The sequence below is a fragment of the Cervus elaphus genome, chromosome 16 (assembly GCF_910594005.1).
Source record: "Cervus elaphus chromosome 16, mCerEla1.1, whole genome shotgun sequence".
Classification (NCBI taxonomy): domain Eukaryota; kingdom Metazoa; phylum Chordata; class Mammalia; order Artiodactyla; family Cervidae; genus Cervus; species Cervus elaphus.
Genome location: NC_057830.1, coordinates 41,126,571 through 41,151,114, shown reverse-complemented (window position 1 = coordinate 41,151,114; position 24,544 = coordinate 41,126,571). Strand labels below are relative to the sequence as shown.

At 49.2% G+C, this 24,544-nt stretch overlaps 1 protein-coding gene across 9 annotated transcripts in view; it reads left to right on the top strand.

The window, feature by feature from the left end:
* The window catches only part of LOC122710281 (src substrate cortactin-like), a 169,075-nt gene that overhangs the window by 138,776 nt on the left and 5,755 nt on the right, over window positions 1–24,544 (top strand). For 2 of the 9 annotated variants that reach the window (XM_043928001.1, XM_043928006.1), the window contains exons 2-7: window positions 13,602–13,731; window positions 17,925–18,020; window positions 19,961–20,085; window positions 20,221–20,294; window positions 21,607–21,736; window positions 24,241–24,351. In XM_043928001.1, coding sequence (XP_043783936.1) covers window positions 13,644–13,731; window positions 17,925–18,020; window positions 19,961–20,085; window positions 20,221–20,294; window positions 21,607–21,736; window positions 24,241–24,351 — 624 coding nt within the window. In that variant the 5' untranslated portion in view covers window positions 13,602–13,643. Of the gene's footprint in view, window positions 1–13,601; window positions 13,732–15,435; window positions 15,866–17,924; window positions 18,032–19,960; window positions 20,086–20,220; window positions 20,295–21,606; window positions 21,737–24,240; window positions 24,352–24,544 lie in introns of those variants that run through there. The other 7 variants (XM_043928002.1, XM_043928005.1, XM_043928003.1 and 4 more) reach the window with 7 other exon arrangements.

Here is a 24,544-nt window from a genome sequence, read left to right as displayed (position 1 = left end):
AAAAATCAGTAGGTTGCCAGACTCACTTGCACTTTCTGAGATTTAAGTACTGAGGAAATGAGACAGACCTGGTGAACCTTTTTGCCCTGGGCCTATATTATATAAATAGTGTTAATAATCACTTTACTATGGAATTACAAATAAGTATTTATTTAAAGGCAAAGAATTGTTTAGTTGCTAAGTCATGGCCAACTCTTTTGCAACTCCATGGACTGCAGGCCCTCCAGGCTCCTCTGTATGGGATTTCTCATGCAAGAATACTGGAGTGGGTTGCCATTCCCTTCTCCAGGGGATCTTCCCAACCCAAGGATGGAACTCAAGTCTCCTGCATTGGCAGGTGGATTCTTTACCACTGAGTCACCAGGGAAGCTCCCAAGGGCAAGAGATACACACCATATGTTCCTGTTGTGAACTCTACTTTTCAAAGATCTTAAGTATCATAAGCATGGTTTATAAGTTTACTTTTGTCACTTTTATTTTATAAACCTGAAGTTCTACCCAACAGAACATTTTGGAGCCTAGTGAATAAATCCCTGCCCCAATATAAGTGGCATCCAGGAGAAAGAAGGTGGCCTGGCTGTGACTATGTAGTTGAAACACTTTATTTGCAGATGAATGTATCCACCAAGTTCTATTTTATGTTCATGACTCTGAATGTCTCTGATTTCACAAACTGGGGTCACCATTCACATTGAGGCAATACATTACTTCCTGTCATCAGGCTCAGAGAAGGGTCCAAGTCACCCCGGACTGTCCCATGTCCCTAGTTTGCCAGGACCAAGAAGTTACCAAATCAGGACTTTCCTGGTGCTTCAGTGGTTAATAATCTGCCTTCCAATGCAGGGATCTCAGGTTTGATCCCTGATAGGGGGAACTAAGATCTCACATGCCTCAAGCTACTGAGCTGGCGCACCCCCAACTACTGAGCCCCACCCTCTACAACAAGAGAGTGCATGCACTACAAGGAAGGAAACCCACAGGATGGAAGGAAGATCACCCCTGCCGGAACAAAGACCCAAGGCAGACAAATAAATAAGTACTGGCATTAAATAAAATCTATTTTTAAAAAGGTACCAAACCGCCTTTGATGGTGCCTAAAAAGGTAGCATTCACTCCTCAGGGTTCCCAGTATCTTCTTCTACTCTTCCTCTCACTTCCCAGAGGGTCTCTGATATGTGTGGGCTCTTCCCACGGACTCCATAGTGCTGTTCCCAAGCCCAAGTCTGTCCCCCATACTGCACTGGTGCTGGGCTCTCTATCCTATGAGGGTGTAGTACTTAGGACAGCAAGACAAGTACAAATAGTTTGTTTTTTTTAAAAAAAAGGTTCCATCAAAGTCTGTTAGAGCACCTTTCAGATTTAGTCATGCAACAGAAAAGAGAAAGGAATCCTTATTATGAAAACCTCTTCCACTGAAAGGAATAATCTCACAGGTGAGCCTGGTTCAAAAACGAGTTAAATCCCTCTCTGCCTTTGCTTTCCATCCCTCATCACTTTGCTCCACAGGCCTGCTTCCTGTCAGAATGTTGCAGGCTGGAAACAAGGGCTCCTGCCCTGGGCTGCCCAGCAACCCTGGGAGGTGTTCTGGAAGTTGCCCCCTCAGAAGCCTGGTGGGGGCCCAGGGTGGGGAAGAGCTTTCCTACCTGTTGTTTGTCACAGCAGATCCCCCCAGCCAGACCCTGTATTCAATTGTTTTTTCTTTGTTTAAATTGTGGACCAGAATACCAACGTGTCCACTGAGAGCTCTGAGTTCTGATCATCCAGAGTCAATAAATCCCCGTGTGACTTGAGGACAGTCTGGGGTTTTGTTTGTTTGGAAAAATGTTTTTAATTAATTAATTCATTTCTGGCTATGCCGGGTCTTCATCGCTGCACACTGGCTTTTCTCTAGTTGTGGAGAGCGGGGGCTACTCTCTGGTCCTGGTGGGTGGGCTTCTCATTGCCGTGGCTTCTCTTGTGGAGCACAGGCTCCAGAGCGCAGGCCTCAGAAGTTGTGTTGCAGGAGCTTCGTTGCCCCGAAACAGATGGAATCTTACCGGAGCAGGGATCGAATCCCTGTCCCTGCTTGGCCAAGCAGATTCTTAACCCCTGGACCACCAGGGAAGTCCCAGAAAGTTTTTTTTTTTGTTTCATTTTATTTTTTGGCTGCCTTATGACATGTGGGAACTTAGTTCCCTGACCAGGGAGCAAACTTGTGCCCCTGCAGTGGAAGGACAGAGTCCTAACCACTGGACCACCGGGGAATCCCCGTGTTTTGTTTTTAATTTAAAAATTAAAAAAAAAAAAAAGTACACTTTGTCCCTTGACCCCTGAGGCCTGAGGCAGGTCTTTTGGTAACAGTCCAGCTAGGGGAGGGGGGAATCCAAGCTGGTCCTGGGGAGGGGAGCTGCCAGAGAGAACCCAAGGCAGACTGGATGCAACTGATGATTCTGGCTGGTGGAAGTCCTGTGTGCCCCCAGCCTCATCACCTACCATGGCATGGAGAACCAAGAGGAAGCAAGAGACATATTAAGCAGCCCCCCAGAACCCTCCCCAGTCCCTGCGCTAAAGCCTGCAGTCATGAGTGCATGAGTCTTGAGTCTTGAGTCTGTTAACTCTTAGTTCACATCCAGGCCTTTTTTCTTTTCTTTTTGCCTTTTGATCTTCTTCACCCATTTCTCCCACCCCACCCAGCTGCCTCCTACCACTGGCAGCCATCAATTTCTTCCCTCTATCTCTGAGCTTGATTTTTTTTTTTAAGATTTCACGTATAATAGAGATTATATTGTATTCGCTTTCTCTGTCCTGTTTATTTCACTTGGCATAATGCCCTCAAGGCTGATCCATGTTGTCACAGATGTGTCTTCTTCAATGTCTTATTTTCAATATACATATCTTTCACCTCCTTGGTTAAATCTATTCCTAGGAATTTTATTCTTTTTGATGCAATTGTAAATGACATTATTTCCTTAATTTCTCTTTCTGCTGGTTTATTATTAATATAAAAGATATACAATCGGTTTTTTAATACTGATTTTGTATCCTGTAGCTTTACTGAATTCATTTATTCTAAGAGTTTTTGATGGAGCCTTGAGGGTTTTCTGTATATAATATCATGTATCTGAGAATAGTGACAGTTTTACTTCTTTGTTTCCTATTTGGATGCCTTTTATCTCTTTTCCTTGCCTAATTCTTCTGGCTAGGACTTGCAGTACTATGTGGATAAACGTTGTGAGAGTGGGGCATCCTTGTCTTGTTCCTGATCTTAGAGGAAAAGTTTTCAGATTTCCTGTGAATTATGCCACGCAGAGAACTTCCAGATAAGGAAGACACCTCTAGATCAGCAAAGGGTGCTTCTTATTGCCCTTTAATTAAAATCAAAAAACATTAAACAAGATTCAAATACCACTCGGCTTCTCTCAGACCTCTCTTGTGAAGGAGTTATACTTTCAAAAGCCCAGTCACGTGGGATCCTCCCCTTTTGAGGAAGGACCCAAAGAAGACATGAAAGTGAATCCACTTTGGAGGGTGCAGTCATTGTAACCGCCATTACTCTTTCTCCTGGGGCAGTTGAGAATGGTATGGGCGACGTCATGTGTCACCCCATCACCTTGTTGGGGCATCTTTTCATGGGCAGATTTCTCCCTGTCCTTAGCTACAGTCAAGAGCCAAACAGGACAGTGTTGGAGAGAGATTTCTCATAGGAACCTTTATGTATTATCTGATTGTTGCAATAATGGTATATTTATTTTCTACAATAGTTAGTGTTAGTTGCAGTCTTGCTAAACTTTTTGTAACCCTATGGACTATAGCCTGCCAGGCTCCTCTGTCTATGGGATTTCCCAGTCAAGAATACTGCAGTGTGTTGCCTTTCCCTCCTCTTGGGGATCTTCCTGACCCTGCATTGAACCCAGGTCTCCTGCATTGCAGGCAGATTCTTTACCATCTGAGCCACCAGGGAAACCAGGAAATGCAGGTCCCTGCTTTGCGCTACAGACCAGGGCCTACAGGATGGGGGTGAGCTTTGTCTGGACCACTTCTCTTCCACGGGGTCTTCCCTCCCTCTGCTGATGACATTCCCCCTCTGAGGATGTCATGCTCCCTCTGAAGGTGTGAATACTCTGCCAGGGTCTGCCCTCATTCACCTGCAGAATTCTGAAGAGCTCTGTACTGACCTGCCCCTGTCCCGGCCCCAACATAAAACCCTCTGACTTCTCAAAGTCCTGGGCCTGACTTTTCTCCATCATGGGGCAGAACAAGTACATGGAATCAGTTGTGAGCAACCCTGACATCATAACTCCCCCAATCTCCAGACCGAAATGAACGAACTGTTGGTAAAAACCAAAACAGTGCATGGGTATTTTTATATGTGTGTGTGTGTGTGTGTATATGTGTGGAGAAAAAAAAATACCTCTCTAGGTTAACCCAGATAATCTATTTCTTCTAGGAAGCCTCATGTTCTAGTAAGAACATGATCAAGAACCTAATATAATCTATTTTCAAATATATTCACAAGCTCTTGGCTCTCAGGATGCTGGTGATTGAGGTTTTTGGGAGAGAGGGTGGTTGAAGGGCTCCAACATAACAACGGATACTTGCCGTCTTGGGAATGCACTTATCTTCTCACGGTTATCTTCCTAACTGTCAGAGACAGCCCCACAGGAGCTGTAGTGTCCATGTTGGGGTAGGGAGATTGGGGAAAAAGTGAAATGTCAGGAAAAAAGGTGCAGAGCTGGAGAATGGGAGTTTCCTATTGTGAGATGTCACAGGACATCTGGTGCTGGTTGGGAGGAACAGGGGGATGGCTGAGCAGGAGCAGACTGGAGGAGAGGAGAGAGGGAGCTGGAGGACGACGGGGATTACAACGGCAGGTTGCGCTCCCGTGGCATCAGGGTGCAGCGGAGGGGCAGCCCCTGGGAGTGGATACAGCCCTGTACTCAGCACCGTGGCTTTGGGAAGGGGACAGAAGCCTGACCGTGGAGCCTCCCAGGAACTCAAAGGGAGAAGAGCTAGGGCCTAAGGTCCAGGAGAGAAAGAAAACGGGTCTCTGTGAGGTTGCAGCGCTGAGTCACCAGGCCCACTGAGAAGGATACAGAAAGGCCAGTGGGGACAGAAAGAGAAGGTGGCCCCGGAGTGTCACGAGGCTCACAGGTGAGGGGCCACAGAAGGACCGCAGCAAGCAAGACACCTTCCCGACAGCTCTGTCACAGCCAGTCTGCACCTCCAGGGAGCCCAGCAGGCCCAGGTGCAGCCCAGAGACACCACAGCGGGGAGGCTGTGCAGGAGCCCGGCCAGGCTGGGGCCCCTCTCCCAGGGGAAGGGCAGGGAGGAGGTGACGGAGGAGGGGCTGAATTCCAGTCTCCAAGAAACCTGGGGCCTGGGAAACCTGGTGCCTGGGAATCCTGAGTCTGGCAGGAGACACGCCCATGCAGGATGAGCCTGAGGCATAAAGAGGGGAAGGAAGGAGTGGATCACCCAGCAAGGACAGACAGCCCTGCCCCTGCACCACTCACAGCTTCTCCAGAGGAGACTGCAAGGAGGGGAGGGAAGTACACACAGGCTTCTCTTTATATAAAGTTATGTGTTTTGGTCATGGATTCATGAATATACGAGTCTTTTCTAGCTAGTGCATAATGCAGCTATTTCTTGTATTGTTTGATAATATCAACAAACTGTTCAAACGGATCTCCAACTGTTTCCCTTTCCAGGAGAAGAGAGAAACCAGGGACTCTGTGCTTTCTTTAGGAAATGCACATGCAGAGGCCATCTGTCCTGTGTTCTTTTGTCCTATCTTCAAGCTCACGGATCCTTTCTACTACCTGTCAATTGCACAGTTAAACACTTGTAGTGTGGATTTTTCACTTCAGCTATTTGACTTTTCAGCCCTACAATTTTGTTTTGATTCCTTTTGATAGTTTCTATTTTTATAGACCATTCCCTGAGTAATCCTCACTTCTTAAGTATCTGCTCCAGCTTTGATAACTATGCAGCTAAGTAGCCATCATCCAGTCAAGACACAGAACACTCCCAGCACCCCACACAGTCTCTTCTGCCCCAGTAGGCCTTTCCCACCCACCCCATCAGGAGACAGGCACTCCATCCCAGGATATATGTGACTCAAATGAGGAATATATATGAGAGCACTTCGGAAAATAGAAGTAATAGTTATTCCACAAGTGCGGAGACGCTTTGCACCATCATCAGTAGTCTAAATAAGGAAATGAAAGCATGCGATAGTCTCCAGGGAAGGTGAAAAGATAAAATTAAGTACCAATTTTGATTTTTTCAAACCATCTCAAAACTTGAGGCTGCATCCACAATGATAAGAATTTCTACATGAAACTAGGATCCCAACCTCATTCTTTTCTTAAAATTTAGTTTAGGACTTCCCTGGGAGCACCATGGATCAGAATCTCCCTGCCAGTGCAGGGGACACAGGTTCCATCTCTGGGGCGGGAAGATCTCACATGCTGTGGAACGACTAAGCCCATGCACCACAACTACTGAGCCAGAGCTCTAGAGCCCTCGAACTGCAACTAAGGAGCCCCAGTGCGGGAACTACTGAGGCCGCGTGCCCAGCGCCCGTGCTCCGTGACAAGAGGAGCCACTGCAATGAGAAGCCCCCGCACCGCACTGAAGAGCAGCCCCTGCTCACTGCAACTAGAAAAAGCCCGCATGCAGCAATGAAGACCTGCTGCAGCCAGAAATAAACATCAATAAATGAATCACATGAAAAGTTTTTTTCACAGGAAAAATGAAACAAAGGCCCACAACATCAGACCGAAAGTACCGCATTCTAGGAACCAAAGCCAGATGCACCTGTGCCCAAGTGTGTGTGTGTAGGTGGGTCACAGTAAAAATACACTGGTATATTTACAAGGACAAAATATGCTTGGTGGGTTGGCCCAGATTCTACTCTTCTGGAAAGTCACCTACTAACGTCATCAGCAAACATACATAGTTTTCTTTTCTTTTTTTTTTTTTGGTTTTATTTTCAAATATGCTCAGTGTAATAATTTTGGATAAAATCAGAAATTTTTAGTTTTAGGAGGATTATTACTAAATATTATAACAGCCACACAGTGGAATACATGCAGCTTTTATTCAATCAGTCAACAACCACAGGAGCACCCACTCTGTGCTGCCTGCTTTAGGTTTCAGGAATATATTGACAGCTAGTGAAAACAAGACAGGGAATAAGTAGCATAAAATCTTTTAGAGCAACCAGTCTACCACAGCTGGCTTCCTTCCCCTCCATGAACCTGGTCTCCCTCCTTCACCACTTCCTCCTGGGGCAGGAGATGGGAGCAGAATGGCCTTTTCCTGTTTGTACTGCAGTCCTGGGCAAGCAGAAGGACCAGGGCCCCACAAGGTCCATCACAGCTCATCAGCACGGACTCTGGTGTTTCTCTAGCCTTACGTTCATCACTTTCTGTTCTAATCTGTATTATCTCCTTCCTCTGTTTACTCTACCTTTAGTATGTTCATTTTCTAGTGTCTCACTGTATAGTATTAGGTTATCGATTTGAGATTTTCCCTCTTCCTTAATGCAGTCATTTACAGGCATAAATTTCTTTCTGCGTTTTCAGCTGCTTTAGCTACATCCCATAAGTTTTGGCATGTGGTATCTTCAGTTTCATTCAGCTCAAAAGACTTTACAGTTTCTTTTTTGATATCTTCTTTGACTAACTGGTTATTTGAGAGTGTGTTGTTTAAATTTTATCATAGCTATGAAGTTCCCCAGTTCCTTCCTGTTTGTGATTTCTAATTTCATTCCACTGTGGTGGGAGGCTATGTGTTCTATTATGGCTCTCCTTTTAAATTTATTTATTTTATGAGCTAGTATATGGTTTATTCTGGAGAATGTTCCAGGTACACTTGAGAAGCATGTATTTTGTTGTTGACTAGAGTATTCTACAGATGTCTGCTAGGTCTAATTGTTTTATAATGTTGTTCAAGTCTACTATTTTCTTGTTGATCTTCTTTCTAGTTCATTATGAATCCTTACAGATTAAGGAAATCACATTTCTAAGTGTGTTTTGTGTTCTGAGTACTTTTTTCTAGTTTGTTTTTATCTTTGTCACGATTTCTTCCATTTGGCATTCTTAATATTTATACAGCCTTTAGGCAAGTTTTATAGTTTGTTGTCATACTGAAGAAGGTCTTCCCCTCTCCAGAGTGGTAAGACATTTTTTCTCATATTTTTGCAGTACTTTTCTGGTTTCATATATTATGATGAATTCATTGATCCACCTAGTTTTAATTATCCAATAAGAAGAGCATAAGGAAGAAACATCATCATTTTTCAGAAGTCATCCTAGTTGTTGTATCATCATTACTGAAGAGTTAATTTTTTATCATTGACAGGAAGTGTCATCATCATAACACATTATTAAGGAAAGGTTTTTTTTTTTTTTTTTCTTTAAGGAAAGGTTTTAAAGGTTGGGTTTTTTTTCATTACTAACAAATATGAATTAGATATGAGAGAGAGAGAGATCCTGCAAGGAAGAGTGAGGTATTCTGAAGGAGGAAAGCCCAGGAGGTGAAGGTCAAGCCTAGGGACATGGGGTCCCGGGTTGTGACAGCTCTTCCAAGTCTTCAGCTCAGTTCCAGATCACAGAACCCCCTTCCTTAGGGTCACTGACCCTCTACAGGTCGGAGCCATTTTTCCTCTTGTTTTCCCGCCAGGGCCCAATGGCATGAGCTTTGTTTGAAGGCTCTTCCCTCATCACTATTTCTGTGCCTCTTTGTGTCTCCCAAGGACGACGACTTCCTTCTCTAAGTTCTAGAGGCCCAGGTGGTGCTGTTCAATAGAGTAATCACCAGGTCTTTATGGGAATGGAGCACTTCAAACAGCTTCTCTGAATCAAGAAGTGTTGCAAGTGAAAAATACATTCTGAATTTCAAAGACAGTATTTAAGAAAAGAAAGTCCATCAATGTTTTATATTGATTGTTGTTGTTTAGCCACTAAGTCATGTCCAACTGTTTGCGACCCCATGGACTGTAGGCTGCCAGGCTCCTCTATGGGATTTTCCAGGAAGAATGCTGGAGTAGGTTGCCGTTTCCTCCTCCTTGGGATCTTCCCTGGCCAGGGATCTAACCTGTGTCTCCTGCATTGGCAGACAGATTCTTTACTGCTGAACCACTGGGGAATCCTGATAAATGTTACTACCCTTTTTCATTTTCATTAAAGGGTGATATGATAGCCCTTGGATTTCATTGATTTTTGCTTTATGTATTTTTAAAGCTCTTTTATTAGGCACAATATATTTATGGTTAAGATGTCTTCCTGATGAATTGACACTTTTAACACTATAAATGGTACCTTTTAAAAAATCTTTGGTAACATCAGGTGAAAACTTGAAATAGTCTTCTCTGGACCTGGGCAGTCCCTCAGCATTGACATTCAGTTACCTCTGTTCTGTCCGCAGCCTGCCGGTCACATTTCCCACCACCCAGATCAATACCCCCATGCCCCTCAGAGCAGGACCAAACACTAGCATTAGTGCAGGCATCTTAGACCCCACAGCACCCACGCATTCAGGGGGAGTCCTGTCTGCAGCCTGCTGAGGAGCCCTGTGCAGGGGCTGTGGGCCCCCGGGACAAGGCAAGGTCCTTTGTTTCCTCGGGGCAGTTCTGGCCACAGGAACCTGAGGCAGAGACAGCGATTCCCATAAAGTCGTCAGGGTGACAGAGTCTGGAAAGGCTGCAAGGCAGATGTGACAAAACTCCCAGTGGCAGGGAACAGGCGTGGACATGTCGGGAAAAGTCCACAGAGCCAGGATCACAGACAAGGACGAAGTCAAAGTAACGGGGTGTGTAATCTCCATTACACCCTGTTTGAGAAGGGACACCTAGACAAGCCTAGGACCAGGTCGGAGACGCGGGCTCTTCTCCCTCTGGGCCCGGATCGGCCCTGCCAGGCCCTGACCCTGCTCCTTCCCTCCATTCAGCCCATGGTACTTCTCGGTCGGACATCCCCCGGCCGCAGCTGACTCTGGCGTGCACACCGCTCGAGGAGGCTGGTGCCCTCCGTCCCCGCTGCCCCTTTCGGCCGGGCAGCGTTCGCTGTCGAGGTCCCCGCAGGTTGATGGCAGGCACAGTCCTGAGGAATCTTAGCGGTCGTCCGTGGAACTTGGAAAGCCGGACTGTGATGGCCAGACGTCGGAGCTTTTCGGTATACCCTCGCTCCCGCGCACTGTACCCACGCTTTCGGAGGAAGCAGGCGGCGGTGGCCCCGCCTTGTCTTCCTCAGGGTGTTGCTCAATCAGTGCTGGGAAAGTAAGAAGCTCCTTCTTCATCTCACCCGCGAGGTCAGCGCAGCCTGAGTGCGTGCTCAGTCGCTCGGTCGTGTTCGACTCTTTGCTGACCCCACGCACTGCAGCCCACTAGGCTTCTCTGTCCATGGGCTTTCCTAGACAAGAATACTGGAGTGGGTTGCCGTTTCCTCCTCCAGGGGATCTCCCCGATCCAGGGATGGAACCCTCCTCTCCTGCATCTCTTACATTGGCAAGAGGATTCTTTACCACGGAGCCACCTGGGAAGTCCGATGCACGCAGAGTTGGCATTAAAGGTTCTTCCTGAACCGGATCCCTTCTCAGGGGCAACGACCCTCCTGAGCTACCACTGGCCCTCCGACTGGCCCGCCTTCGGCCCGCTCTCAGCTTCGGTTCCTCCCAGGCTCATTGACAGTATGGGTGCACAGGTAGCCCTGCCTCCAGAGTCACGTGGCAGCTCTGTCCCCGTGGAAAGTTGTTGAATCAGAGGTTTGCTCTTAGCATCTTAGTGGCCAGGTGCCTGGCTGGAGCAGATCCTCAGTGAACAGGTGGGTGGACAGAATGAAGGTCACAGAGATGGCCATCGGTGGGTCTGAATTCAAGTCACAAATAGGCTTCGGATCTCCTCCATCACTACCTGTGATGCGTTGCGGTAATGCCAGGGTCCACGTCTGACTTTCACACGCCGGACTTCAGACTATCTCCTCTCGACCCTACTGCTCTTGCAGCCAGGCAAGCTAGAAGAATCCACTCCATTCAGCCTTTCTTGGAGATTTTTCTTCCCTGTAGATTCTTTAAAGCCTTTGGAAAACAGAACTGCTGGAGGCTAATTGGCATACAAAACCAAATGGGCCAGGAGAAGGAGGCCCCCACGTGGGTCAGGCGGGTCCAGCTGTCCCTAAACATCCGCGCTCTGCTGGACTTAGGTTGTGGGGAGTGCAGTGTTGGGTGAGCGGCACAAGGCTGGGTCCTACTTACAGGGCGACTGTGGGCTGCGGACTGAGCAGGGGAGCCGCCAGCCGGGAGCCTCTGGCCCCACCCTTTGTATCAGTTTTGAGAGGCCAGTGTGGTAGTAATTAAAATTCCTTTTTCTTCCATATGTTTATCCAGTTGTTCCAACTTCATTTATTGAAGACTTTCTTTTCTCATTGAATAATATTACTGCCTTTGTTGAAATTCAGTTGACCATGTACATGTTCCATTTCTGGACTCTATATTGTGTTCCATGGATCTATTCATTTTCTATCCTGTGCCAATAACACGTTGCCTTGATTGTGTGCACATGTGTCAGCCCTGTTCCCCTCTTAGCGACCCCATGGACCGGAGTCTGCCAGACTCCTCTGTCTGTGGATTTCCCAGGCAAGAATACCAGCGTGGGTTGCCATTTCCTCCTCTAGCAGATTTTCCGACCCAGGCAGATTCTTCACCACTGAGCCACCTGGGAAGCTTGTTGTCTTGATTACTGTATCTTTATAGTGACTGTGGAAATCAGGTAGTTTAAGTCCTCCAATTGTTCTTTTTTCCCTCCTTTGTTGGTGTTTCCATATAAGTTTTATATAAATTAAAAATATTTAATTTAAAAAGTCCTGCTGGGATTTTAATCGCTATTGCATTGAAAGTGATGATTGACAAGAATTGACATTTTAACAATACTGAGTCTGCAATCAATGAGATGGTTTTATTTTAGACCTTTCTTACTTAATCTTGACAACATTTTGTAAGCTTTCTGTGTACAGATTGTATACATCTTTTGTAAATGCATTTCCAAATGTTTTTGATGCTACTTTCAGTGGAATGGTTGAGATTATTGGTTTTTATTTTCAACCCATGGGTCCCAGAGAGTGGGACATGACTGACTGAGCATGTTTTAGACAACTTATAATTTCAGCTTGCCTTTTTCCAGGTGGAGAATCTCAGCCTTATAATTGACATGTTTATTCTAGTTACAGCCATTGTTGTATATGGTTTGCCACAATTTCTTCATTTTGCCTTTGTTTTTTAAAAATATTTTCACTGGGTATAAATGAGCAATGACTCAACAGGTTTCTTTTACCACTTTAATTCTTAGCTCCATTGTTTAAGTCCGTTGTCATTCATTGGTCTTTTGAATGCAAAAATAAAATTTTTATGCACAAAATTTTCTCTTTGTTACTATGATGTGTCCAGGTGGTGTTTTCTTTATCTTTATCTTTCCTTGGGGTTTTCTAAGCCTTTTGAAATTGTAAGTTGGTGTTTTGCACTACATTTGAGAAAACTACAGCCATTTTTTCCCCTCATTTTTTCAGTTATTTCTTTTAAGTCTTCAATTCCAAATATATTCCATGGTGTTGTCCCGAAGGTCACCAAGACTGTTCCCTGTTTTCTTTCCGTTGTTTTAATCTCTGTTCTTCAGATCTATCAAATCTCTCTTCAATTTCACTCATTATTTCTTTTGCAGTGTTCAAACTCTGTTAATAACATTCAAGGGAATTTTTAATTTCAGATAATGGAATTTTCTGTTCTAAAATTTCCTTTTGGTTCTTGTTTTATAGTTATCACTTCTATGCTGAGATATCCTAGCTTCTGTTCATTTTATTAGTTTTCTACAGACCAAACATATATTTTAAAGCTCCCAAAAGAGATTCTATTGGGAATTAGAGGTAAGAACCAGTAAAAATATATAAACTTTACCTGGAAGGAAGAGATATGTAATGAGAAGTATCAATAACAGAAAATGTTACAATCCCTCTGTCCATGCGATTCTCCAAACAAAAATACTGGAGTGGGTTGCCATGTCCTTCTGGAGCGGATCTTCCCAACCCAGGGATTGAACCTGAGTCTTCTGCATTGCAGGCAGATTCTTTACTGTCTGAACCACCAGGAAAGTCGACACAGAAGGTATTATACCTTATTTACGAAAAGTCTAAAGGGAAACCCAGAACAATAGAGAATAGATAAACGAGCACAATAAGGGAATTTTAGTCTCTGACAGCAACCGCTACGGTAAACCCTTTCTCCTAGCCAGACAAAAATAAAACCTCACCCTAAAGACCTAGTTAGCTCAGTTCCTTTCACAGGTACATCATGTCTAACTTTAAGCAAAAAATTATATGGTATACTAAAAGACCAAAAACAAAAACACTCATTGTGTTTTAAGAGAGAGAGCCAGCACCAGAATGACACACAGATATGGTGGAGATGTTGGAATGATCACACCGGGAATTTAAAACAACTAGGAATAATATGCTAATGATTCTAATAGAAAAGTGGGCAACATGCAAGAACAGATAGGAAATGGAAGCAGGGAGATGAGTAACAAAAAAACCCACAATGTAACAGAAATAAAAGATGCTTTTCATGTGCAGGTCAGCGGGACGTGCCGGCAGGGACGGAGCTCGGAGACCCGAATGCTGCCCGCCCCATTCGCGGAACCGGAAGTGGAGCCGGGCGGTGGCTGGGCAGTGTCCAGCCGGGCCAGACCGACCCCGGGCGTCGGTGAGCGAGCTCGGCCTCCGCCGGGCGGAGGAACGGGCGGGTTCCTCAGCTGCGGTCCACGGGAGCCTCTAAGTCCAGTAACGGAAAGAAAGCGGCGGTTTCGTCCCATTTCCGCTGGCGGTTTCGCGCGCGGGGAGAGCGCGGGCGAGGCTTCCCCGGACTGGGGCGGAGGTCGGAGAAGGGGATGGGCGGGCCGGGGGCTGAGGGAAGGGCCCGGGGGGCTGAGGGGAAGGGGCCGGGCCTGAGGGAAGGGGACCGGGGGACTGAGGGAAGTGGAGGAGCCGGGGGCTGAGCGAAGGGGCCGGAGACTGAGAGAAGATAGGGGACCAAGAAGCTGAGGGGATGGGAAGGAGCCGGGGGCTGAGAGAAGGGGACCGGGAGACTGAGGGACGTGGATGGGCCGGGGGCAGAGGCGAAGGGGCCAGGCCTGAGGGAAAGGGTCCGGGGGACTGAGGGAAGTGGCGGAGCCGGGGCCTGAGAGAAGAGTAGGGGATCGAGGAGCTGGGGGTAGGGGAAGGAGCAGGGGGCTGAGAGAAGGGGACCGGGGGACTGAGGAACGTGAATGGGACAGGGCCGAGGGGAAGCGGCCAGGCCTGAGGGAAGTCCTGGGGAGGGGAATGAGGTCGGAGAAGGGGGGCGGGCTGGGGGAAGGGGAAGGGGCAGAGCTTGAGGGGTCAGGTCGCGCGGTCCTGAGGGGGCTGGGGAGGAGGGTCCGTGGTGTGAGGGGAGGATGCCCGGGATCTGGGAGGAACGGGCCAGAGAGTTGAGGGGGGCGTCTAGCATAGGAGAGGGGCCCTCCAGGAGGGGTGCAGGACCTTGGGGTCGGGAGGAAGGGGTGGGGGAGAGGCCGGGCCCCAAGTGTTCGGGAAGGGGGCCAAGGGCCCAGAGGGTCCCGGGAAGAGCGAGGAGCCCCGGGGAGGCATCCAGGACTGGAGGGTTAGGGGGAGGGGGCGGAGAGCCTAGAGGGTCTAGGGAAACAGAGGAACCCTAGAAGGAGGGGGTCCGGACTCGGGAGGTCAAGGGGCGGAGGGCCGAGGGGGAGCCGGCGGGCGGCTCCCTCCCAGCTCCCTCCCAGCTCCCGGGCCCACACCGACGGGGAGATATTGCAGCCAGGTCAGTGGAAAGGCAGCTACCGGCGCGGCGGCAGAGTGGAGCAGCTCTGGATTGGGAACAGCCCCTCAGGGTGCGGGCTGGGAGTCACCTGGAAGGGAGTCAGTCTCTTGGGAGCTTGGTGCCCCTGCAGAGGGTCTGGGGCGAGGGGGACAGGGCTTCCTCCCCCCGGAATCTGTCCGCGTCTGGCCCGGGGGAGCGGGGGTGAGGAACGCACTTCCCGCTGGGCAGAGCTCCGAGGTGACCGGGTTGAGCGCGCCCCGCTGGGCTCTGCGGCGACCTGGCCCCCGAGCTCGCTAGGGGCTTAACCCGCCGGTGCCGACCGCGTGATTCGCCCCGCCGCCCCGCCGGCCGGCGCTGCGCAGAGCCTGACGGCGGTTGAGTCAGGGAGCTGGTTCCGGAGGCTGGCCCGCGCCTCTCGGGATGGAAAGTGTTCCCAGACCCGAGAGAGGAAGGGTGTGCGGGGTTGTCCTTGATGCTCTGCTCCATACCCCCCTCAGTAACTGGTAGTGTGTCCCCCACGACCTTTTCTTTGAAGCATTTTGAGTGACAGATCTGTAAAAAAACTTCACTTGCATGGAGTCATTGGTGAGTCAGGTCTATGGTCCGTGCAGTGCAGCAGGCGTTGGGAAAGCGCCTGGTTGAGAGAGAACGTTGGGAGCCCTGGGGTCTGCCCTGTGTTGCAGTGGGCTGCGCCGTCCTGGGGTCCTTGTCCATCAGAGGTCTTGTCTTTGACTGTGCAGGAGGCAGGGGTGGGAGGGGAGTCCTCTGGGTAATGGTGGTGTGGAGAGAGGGCCGTGTGAGACCTGTTTCCTCTGCTACACTGGAGAGGGTGGGCAAGTGAATGGCTGGCTAACGCGGGGTTGGTGGTTTCATCACCTCAGAAACCTTATCATGTTCCCTCACCCCCCAACAGTAGGCAACACTATCTGCTTTTTCTCGCTGTAGACTTACCAGATCTGGCCACTCATAGAAATGGGCCTGTATAATGTATGGTCTTCTGTGTCCGGCTTCTTCACTTAGCGTAAGATTTTTAAAGAGTTGTTCATGTTGTAGTAGGTGTCAGTACTTCACTCCTTTTATCTTCAGATATTAGTAACATTCCATTGAATGGATAGAGCACCTGCTGCATGTCTATCACTTCACAAGGATAGTGGGTTCTTTTCACTTTGGGCTGTTAGGAGTGATGCTCTGTGAACAAGTTTTCTATATACCTAGGAATGGAGTTGCTGGGATATGTGGCACCTCTGTGTTTTAACCTTTGGAAGAACTGCCAGATTCTTTGATTTTCCATTTCCACCACCAGCATAAGAGCCTTCTGATTTCTGCACACCCTCACCAAACTTGTTTTCTGTGTTTTGGAATGTAGCTACCCTAGAAAACGTGTAGAGTGGTATCTCAAAAGTCGGCTTTGATTTGCATTCCCTTGATGGTTAATGATACTGTCTTTTCACAAGCTTATCATCCATTTATGTGTCTTTAGAGAAATGTCTGTTCGGATCCTTTCCCCATTTAAAAATGTGGTTAACTGTCCCTTTTATTATTGACTTGTAAGAATTCTTTATATATTCTGGATAGATGATTTGAAAATAATGTCTCTCATTCTGTAAATAGTGTTCATTTTGATGGGTGTCTTTTGAAGCCAAAAGTTTAAAATTTTGTCCAGTTTGTTTTTTTCTGTTTTCACTTGTGCTTTTGGTGAAGGCAAAGCATCTAAGGTCTGTTGTTGAATTCAAGGTGGTGAAAATCTATGCTTATGTTTTTTTTTTCTAAGAATTTAATAGTTTTACTTCAGACACTTAGGTTTTTTGATCCATTTTTTCCAGTTAATTTTTGTGTGTGGTGTGAGGTAGGGTTCTAGAGGCATTATCTTCGGATTGAAAAAAAAAAAACCAAAACAGGCCTTTAATTTTTCAAAGAGTTGTTCTCATGATTTTTTTGATTAAAAATATTGAGAGGGAATAGATTATTATAGATTTGAGCCTATCACTAGCTACCCTTGCAAGATTTTCATAGATGCTGGATGACAACTGCAGTACCCAGAATGTACTAAGCAACCTACACAAGTTAGGATTTCTAATGGCAGAATTGAGGAAGGCCAGCAGAGCATCATCTGTCTGGTTGCTAATGCATGCCAGGCCACATGTCAGCACAGACAGTGTATACCTGTGACTAATCTGGTCCTGGGGAACAAGGGGATTCTAGGCATCTGTAATGTTAGTCGGTGTCTAGTCAGGGCTATCATGTGGTCTTAGGGAAGAGGTGCTGAGCTGGTGGCTCGGAGAATTGGAGTGTTGGTCTTATGAAGTAACCGTACCTGTTCATTAGAGACACAGCTTGCTTCTCTTTTGCTCCCCGAGTCACCATTCTTCACATTCCGATAGCAGTCACTGCTCTGAGTTCTAGCCCAGTCATGTCACCATCCCTTTGGGGAGTGCTTCTCATACATACATCTATATGAAAGTGTGAGAATGCTAGTCAGTCAGTCATGTGCGACTCTGTGACCCCATGGACTATAGCCTGCCAGGCTCCTCTATCCATGGAATTTTGCCTGCAAAAATATTGGAGTGGGTGGCCATTCATTTTTCTGGGGACTCTTCCCCATCCAGGGATTGAACCTGGGTCTCCTGCATTGCAGGCAGCTTCTTTACTGTCTGAGCCACCAGGGAAGCCATATATATATATGTGTGTGTACATATATATACATACATACACACACACACACCCAGAGTAATAGAATTGTATCGCAGAATAAATTAGGATGAGCCAGAAATGCAAAGCTCTCAGGATTTTAGCAAACAAAAATGTGCACTAACCATTGAAGCAATGATTTCTGTTTGCATTAAGAAGAAACTTCATACAGTTGTAAATCTTATGGAACTTCTTTATTTCCTGTAGTTTCTCACTGTGGCTGAAAGTTAGTTGAAGTCTGTGGTTAGGGAAATACAAATTTCTTTACAAAACCTTGTTATGTTGGGGAGGATTTCAGAGGTATTCTAAAAGGATCTCAGCACACAAAGATTTGCCCAGGGTGCCTGTCAGCACATATCCTTCTGAGCTTTTTACTCTTAATCTTTTTACAGACAGAAACTCTCCCCAGTGCCTGGGAATTCTTCTTGGATTACTGCGTTTTCAGCAGAGTTTTGTGAGCGTCTCACATCTGCACCTGGAGAAGAAAGGTTTGTGCACGGTGAGCGTGCTCATATGCTCCACTGGGCAGGCAGGGAAACCCCTTTGACAAGGAACGCAAGGGGTGTTTTCTCACTGGGTTTGCAGAGATAGGGATGATAACTTTCTGGGAGGAAATTTTCTTGTTTGAAAGATAAAGTCAATTTTGGTGTTGCCTGTGGTCTAGGAAGCGCTTGGGATTCCACAGGACTCTGGAGTGGAAGACTCGGGGCACCTCCCCCCGGGCAGCCACCTGGGCCCTTCTTCCTGTTCCATGGCGGGGTGGGGAGCCTGTGGCCATGACGCTGGGGCGAACTGGCCAGTGCTCACCTGCCCACGAGTGAGGCTGGCTTCCGAAGAGACGGGTGGAGAGTGGGCCCGGCGGCTTCTGTGCTGCCAGCGTGGAGAAGCCACAGGCCAGGACGCGGCTTTCACCTTGTCCTTGAGTGCGGAGTGCATCTCACTGGAGACCCTGTCCTTCTGCATGACCGACTGTCCCCTCACTGGCTGAGGAGCCCACTAGGCACCGGAGTCCTGAGGGTGGGCAGCCCCTTCTCAGGCCAGTGTGGTACCACGGGCAGTCTTGACTTGGGGAGGCAGAGGCTTAGGGCAGAGCATTTGGCTTTCGGGGAACTGTGTCTCCATGTGTGAACAGGCACGCTGGTTATGCCTGCCGGTGCTGAGCCGGTCTGTGGGTTCCCAAAGGTTGTGTCCAAAGCAGTTTGTGTCTGGGCGCTTCCTGCCTTGCTTACCTAGTCAGAGGGGAGCAAGGGTCCCGGTGGGACAGTGTCCAGGGGACTGCGTTGATCCTGCCCACCTGGTGGCACATGCTTCCCTACCCAGCTGATGTGGCAGGAGTCCAATCTGGGAATCAGAGCTTTTCTCCTCGATCCATCCCCGCCACCATCTTGGACTTGTGGCCTATAGGAGCTGGGGGCTCAGGTGGAGCTGCCTGGGGGAGTCTCAGGCCTGCGAAGGGCTCCCGTCCTGTTTGGATCCACACAGAGCACAGAGCATGTGGCCCCACCAAGTGAGACTGGCAGTGTCCTCAGCTCAGAAACCAGGGTTGGGGCTTCTGGTTGCGTGCAAACAGCCTTCAGTTTCTTCCTGGCCTGTGTGCAGTTTTATGAGTACTTCTGGGTAGAATGAAACCATTCTTCTCGTTGCTTTTTTTTGAAGTTCTGAAAGGCTAGATTTTGCCTTTGCAGTTATGCAAAGAGCAGCGTGGTCCGGCTGCGAGGCTGTGTCATTGTTGCCTGAGCCAATAAATTCCAGTGTTTCAGGTGTCTGTTGAGGAGGCAGGGCGGCCTGCCTCAGGGATGCCTGGCACAGAAATCGATATTCTCTGTGTCTGTGTTTCCCCAAGTAGATGGCAAACCAGCCCTTAAATCATTTATTGACTTGTTAGAGTCTAATTTAAGAAAATCATTGTAGGGTTTCCAGTAATTATTTTTGAGTCAAAATGGTGCTTTAAAAAAAAATTGTGATAAAATGCAGCAGACTTTTCCGTTGGCGACAGCGCATTCCCAGTGTTGGACAACACTGTTGTCAGGAGACCTAGTCGGGGAGGTTCCCATTGAGTGAAATAGCACACGGGACTTTTTTTATTTTGCAGAAAATTTTCTCATTTGAGTTGTAGCTAGGAGTATTTCTTCTGTGTTTCTGCCCTGTGACTGCTCTCATGTTAGGTTTCTTTTGATCCTTCTGGTGTCACTCAGGCACGGGGATTATGAGTGACCTTTTTTTATTTTAATGGTTGTGGCATGTAGGAATCTAGTGCCCTGACCAGGGATTGAATCTGGGCCCCCAGCATTGGGAGCAAGGAGTCTTAGCTGCTGGACCCCCAGGATGTCCCATGAGTGGACCTCTTGAGCACATAGCTCCCTGCCCTCCCTGTGCTGTCCAGGGTTTTGGGGTCCCGGGCAGAGCATCTGTGTGGTTCTCTGGGCAGGGCTCTCCTGGCGTCTATCTCAGCGCTGCTCTTCCAGATGTGGAAAGCCTCGGCCGTCCACACTGTGTCCATCACCCCGGACGACGGGGGAGCCGACACCTGGGAGGACTGCACCCGATTTTGTGGTAGGTGCCGCCAGTCTGCCCACCTTTCCCGTCTCCTGAGGTGGATCCTCCCAGGTTTTTGGGTGGGTGGGTGGGTGGGGGGCTGTTTTACAATCCAGGGTGTGGGGTGTACTCGTTCTTTCTTTTCCTTTTCAGAATGACGTAAGTGAAAAAGAGCAGAGATGGGGGGCCAAGGCCGTGCCATTATCTGGGCACCAGGAACACATCAATTAAGAGACTTTCTCGATCTTTGTGTGACAGTGACATTCTGAAATGTGAAGGGGTGAGGTGGGGCTCGCTCCCCGCTGGGTAGCGCGAGTGCCCTGCTTCTGTGGACTGGCCCTGCTTCTGTGTTGTCTGGTCCCTTGTTTACACAGTAGATAAAAATGAGGTCTGACATGTACATGCGTAAGTGTTTGTGTACGTGCATGTGTAAAGATGTGCTCAGTGACTTTAAATCCTCATTGCCCGTGACTGCTGTACTTCTTACTCTCCAGTCTGGTTTTCAACCTTGTAGTTTTCATCCAGGAACACAGTCACTTAAGCTGTTCTCTCTGAGGAAGGGAGATTTCTAAAGCATGGGCTGTCTTTGAAGACCTGAGATCAAAAACACCCCCTCCTTAATGTGTATTATTTTGATATAATGTGGTTATTCTGTTGTTTTCAGTTGAATCCCGTGAGCTGAATCCTGAACTTCATGTTCTCATGAAGGTAAAGATAGGAGGCTGTACGAAGCAAGGATTGTCCCTGACTTGGCCCGTCTTAACTCGCCAACTCCGGGGTAGCTTGTTTTCTTGTAGGGAAGTGTAGATAGCCTTCTTCCCCAGCACATCAGGGGCTTGGGAGGTGGCCAGTCCTGGTTGGTGTTCTAAGCCGTACGTCTGGGCTTGTCATCCGGATGTGGAGTGAGCTGGCCCTCGGCTGCCCTGGGTGACAGCTGCCTGGCCTGCCCGGTTCTGGCTGCATCTTGTGATCTGTCCCGCTGCTCCTAGCGCTTAAAATGAAAATAACTTTGACATCTTAAGTTCTGTAAGCCTCTCACTTCACCTTTGAATGGAAAGCCGGGGTGCTTCATGTTGAGAGAAACCATCTGAATATTCCACATCTCTTGGTTCCTGGCCTAGGGTCGTCCGGGTGCAAGCCTGTTGGCTTTGTCTCCCATTTGCCTCTGGTGACGTTTATCGAGCTGACTCTCCCGGTTCATGTGTCTGGTGAACCCGGAGGAGCTGTCCTCCATGTGGTGGAATGCTGTCCACGTCGTAGCCCCAGCTGCTGTAGGGGCTTGGAGATGCCTCATTGTGTGTGTTCATACTTGCTTTCTTTGCCATTAACCTGCATCTGACTCTGAAAACTGCTGGAGTTGGGGGCAGCTGGAGGTGCAGTAAAGTGAACACAAGGGAGGCCGGGCTGGGGAGCCACCGGGGAATGACACCTCACAGATTGCAGACATGACTTCCTTGTCTGTCCTCCCAGAAAGCACAGACGCATGTCTTGGCTGTCTGTGTGACCGATTTGTTCGTCTTCCATCTCTTCCCTCCCAAGTATCCACAAATTGCGGGAGAATGTGTTTCAAGAACACAAGACCCTCAGGGAGAAAGAGCTGGAAATGGGACCCAAAGCCTCGCACAGCTACGGACGGAAGTTTGGCGTGGAGCAGGACAGGATGGACAAGGTAAGTGCCTACCCACGTGGTGTCAGTCCTGGCGTGCTTGACCTCGCCAGGGTCAGCAGGGTCGTCTCTCAGCCCTCCCCTTCCGTTGAAAAGTTGGGAATCCACTTGTTGAGGACGAGATTTGCCAGAAGTAACTCTCTCTCAATTGACCTTAGCCGAGAAGGGCTGTGGTTTCTGGAAGCTCTCTTCAGATTCTGAGTTGCTGGGGAGGGAGGTGGTTTGGGAAGGCTGCAGTTGGAGATCAGATCCTACCAGAGGCCAGCTCTGTGACCAGGACAGAGGCCCACAGGCAGCCAGACTGCTGGCATGGGCGTCATGTGTTGTTCAGGCTGCAGCCTTAGTGGTTCCCATCTGCAGCCCAGAGCCGAGTTTCAGCGCCTGGTTTCACGTCGAGGCTGGAAAGTCAGCCACCTAGCGTGCTGCTGTCCTTCGCACAACTGGTGACCTTCAGAGAGGACCCTGTCCTCCAGCGTCAAACTGTGGCCCACCAGGCTGAGGACAGGCAGGTCTAAGTAGGTGGGACTGAAGCTGTTAACAGTGCAGCATCCCTTGCTGGTACTCAGGGAGGGGGCTGGATCAGCTGGGGGCTGTGTCCGCCCTGCAGAGGGGACAATAGACTGGAGCAGGTGTGCTGCATCTGCAGTGAAGCGGGTGCACGTTTCGCAGGCTGGGTAACTTGAGATGTCTGCCTTTACTCTGTGCTGAGGTATCAGCTGGGGTCAGATTTCTCTGTAATTCCACCCCATCTGCCTTGTGTCTGGATCGGCCTCAGCCCAGAATGACAGGGCTTGTCACACTGGTGAGCCAGCACCTGCTTGAGAGAGGGGCGCCTCTCCTGACCAGAGCATCATCCCTGCTTCCCGCAGTGCTCTGCCTGGTGCTGACTATCTCATAAATAGAGTCTCGTCAGTGTGAGACCAAGGCCAATCTGGGGGAGAAAGCTGTTATCATCAGAAAGTTGGGAGACTCGCTAAGCTTTCACTCTGGCCATATTTTTGGAACAGTCCTCCCTGACTTCTTGGTGATGAAGAGTCACGCTGGTGGATCCTTTGGGCATGCTGCTGCCTCCATGTTACCTTGCTGATGTTTTCTGGATGAGACCCCTGAAGCTGCAGATGGGTGGTCTCTCCCACAAGTTTTTGGAAGCCGTGCTGCTCCAGATCGGCTATTGGCTGTGGGCATCGAATCCAGCCTGGGAGGGAGAGAAAGTAACACCTCCAGACTGGAAAGTAAATCCTGGTTTACTCCCCAGCTGTGGAAGAATGCGTGCCCTGAGCTGCCTGCAGAGTTGTCAGAGGTGGTGGTGACCCTGTGGGGGTTGGACCCTAAACGCTGCCGCTGAAGTTCCGGATAAACAAGCAGGAGAGGAGTTGGTAGTGTGCTGGCAGGCCCCTCACTGTATTGAAGGAGGGGGCCAAGGTGACGGTGATTCCCTGGGGAGGAGCCAGGCTGGACGAGCCGCCTCCTCGCCCGGCCCCTCACTGTATTGAAGGAGGGGGCCAAGGTGGGGGTGATTCCCTGGGGAGGAGCTAGGCTGGACGAGCCACCTCCTCGCCCGGCATTGGGTCATGCGTCAGTCATCTGTCCTGCATCCTCAGTGTCCACAAAGAGGTCCGTGACCACTCTCCATTCTGCCGAGGGCGCCTGCTGCCTTACTGTGAGGGTCATGCCTGGGCGACTGGAGCAGCACAGGGCCGCTCAGTGTTCGGCGTGTAAATATTTTTAGCTTCCTGGCCACCACAGGGTCTCTGGTGGCTCCTGAAGTACCTGTATTGTCTTGACACGAAGTTAGACATAGATTTTCTGTAAAGGAACAATGTTCAGAAATATCTGTATGTTGTTTACAAAGAACCTCAGTGCTGGATGTGGGCCATGGGCCATGGCTTGCTGACCACACAGCGGGAGCTCGGGGTGGACTGCTCGGTGTGCATGTGGCCTTGAGAGGTCACCAGACCCGCTTCCCTGACTGGGGGGTGGCGGGACGGTGGCAGGCCCCACTGCACCCCTGGGTGGGCTGGGTGTGTGGCAGGTGTTGACACTGAATGTGCGGTGTGCCTGAAGCATGCCATCTGTATTGCAGTTTGTGCCCTGATTTCTGGGCCACGTGCTTTGACAGTGTCCCACCTGAAAAGGGTGATCACTGCCAGCAGTCTTCCTGGAAGTGGGCTTAGGAGTCGCTGGCAGGCTGCTGGCTCTGTGGTTCTGGTTGGGGCTGGCTTCCTGGTTCTTCACACCCAGGCACCTCAGAAGGCCCCCTGTGGCTGGGGTTCTTGGGAGACTTCTGGGGAGCCTGGTGTGGAGAGGGTTCAGGAACACCTGACTGGGGGGCCCCAGTGTTGTGATGCCCCATGGAGTTACCTCCCTCTGGGCCGGCTTCCACGTTGAGTGATTTTGTTTGCATCACCCATGCCAACCAGAAGTGCAGGCTGCCTCAGGGTCGGGGGGCGGGTCCAGTGTGGCCATGCTGGTGGGTGTCTGATGCTTCACTTTTGCCCCTGTTTCAGTCAGCTGTCGGCCTTGAGTATCAGTCAAAGCTGTCCAAGTGCTGCTTGCAGGTTGACTCCATCTGGGGGTTTGGAGGCAAGTTTGGTGTCCAGTTGGCCAGAGTGGACCAGGTGAGTGAAGCGTTGTGAGTAGACAAGAATCGGGGTAGTGGTTTCCCCTTGGGGGTCAGGAAGGGGGCTCCTGGGTGCTGGCCATGTGCAAGTGCTTCATTACCAAAAATATATCGTGTGTGCCTGTCTCTGGCACATGTGTGAAGCTCCCATGAGATGGTTTTAAGACATCAGGAGAGGACCGTGCTGGAAC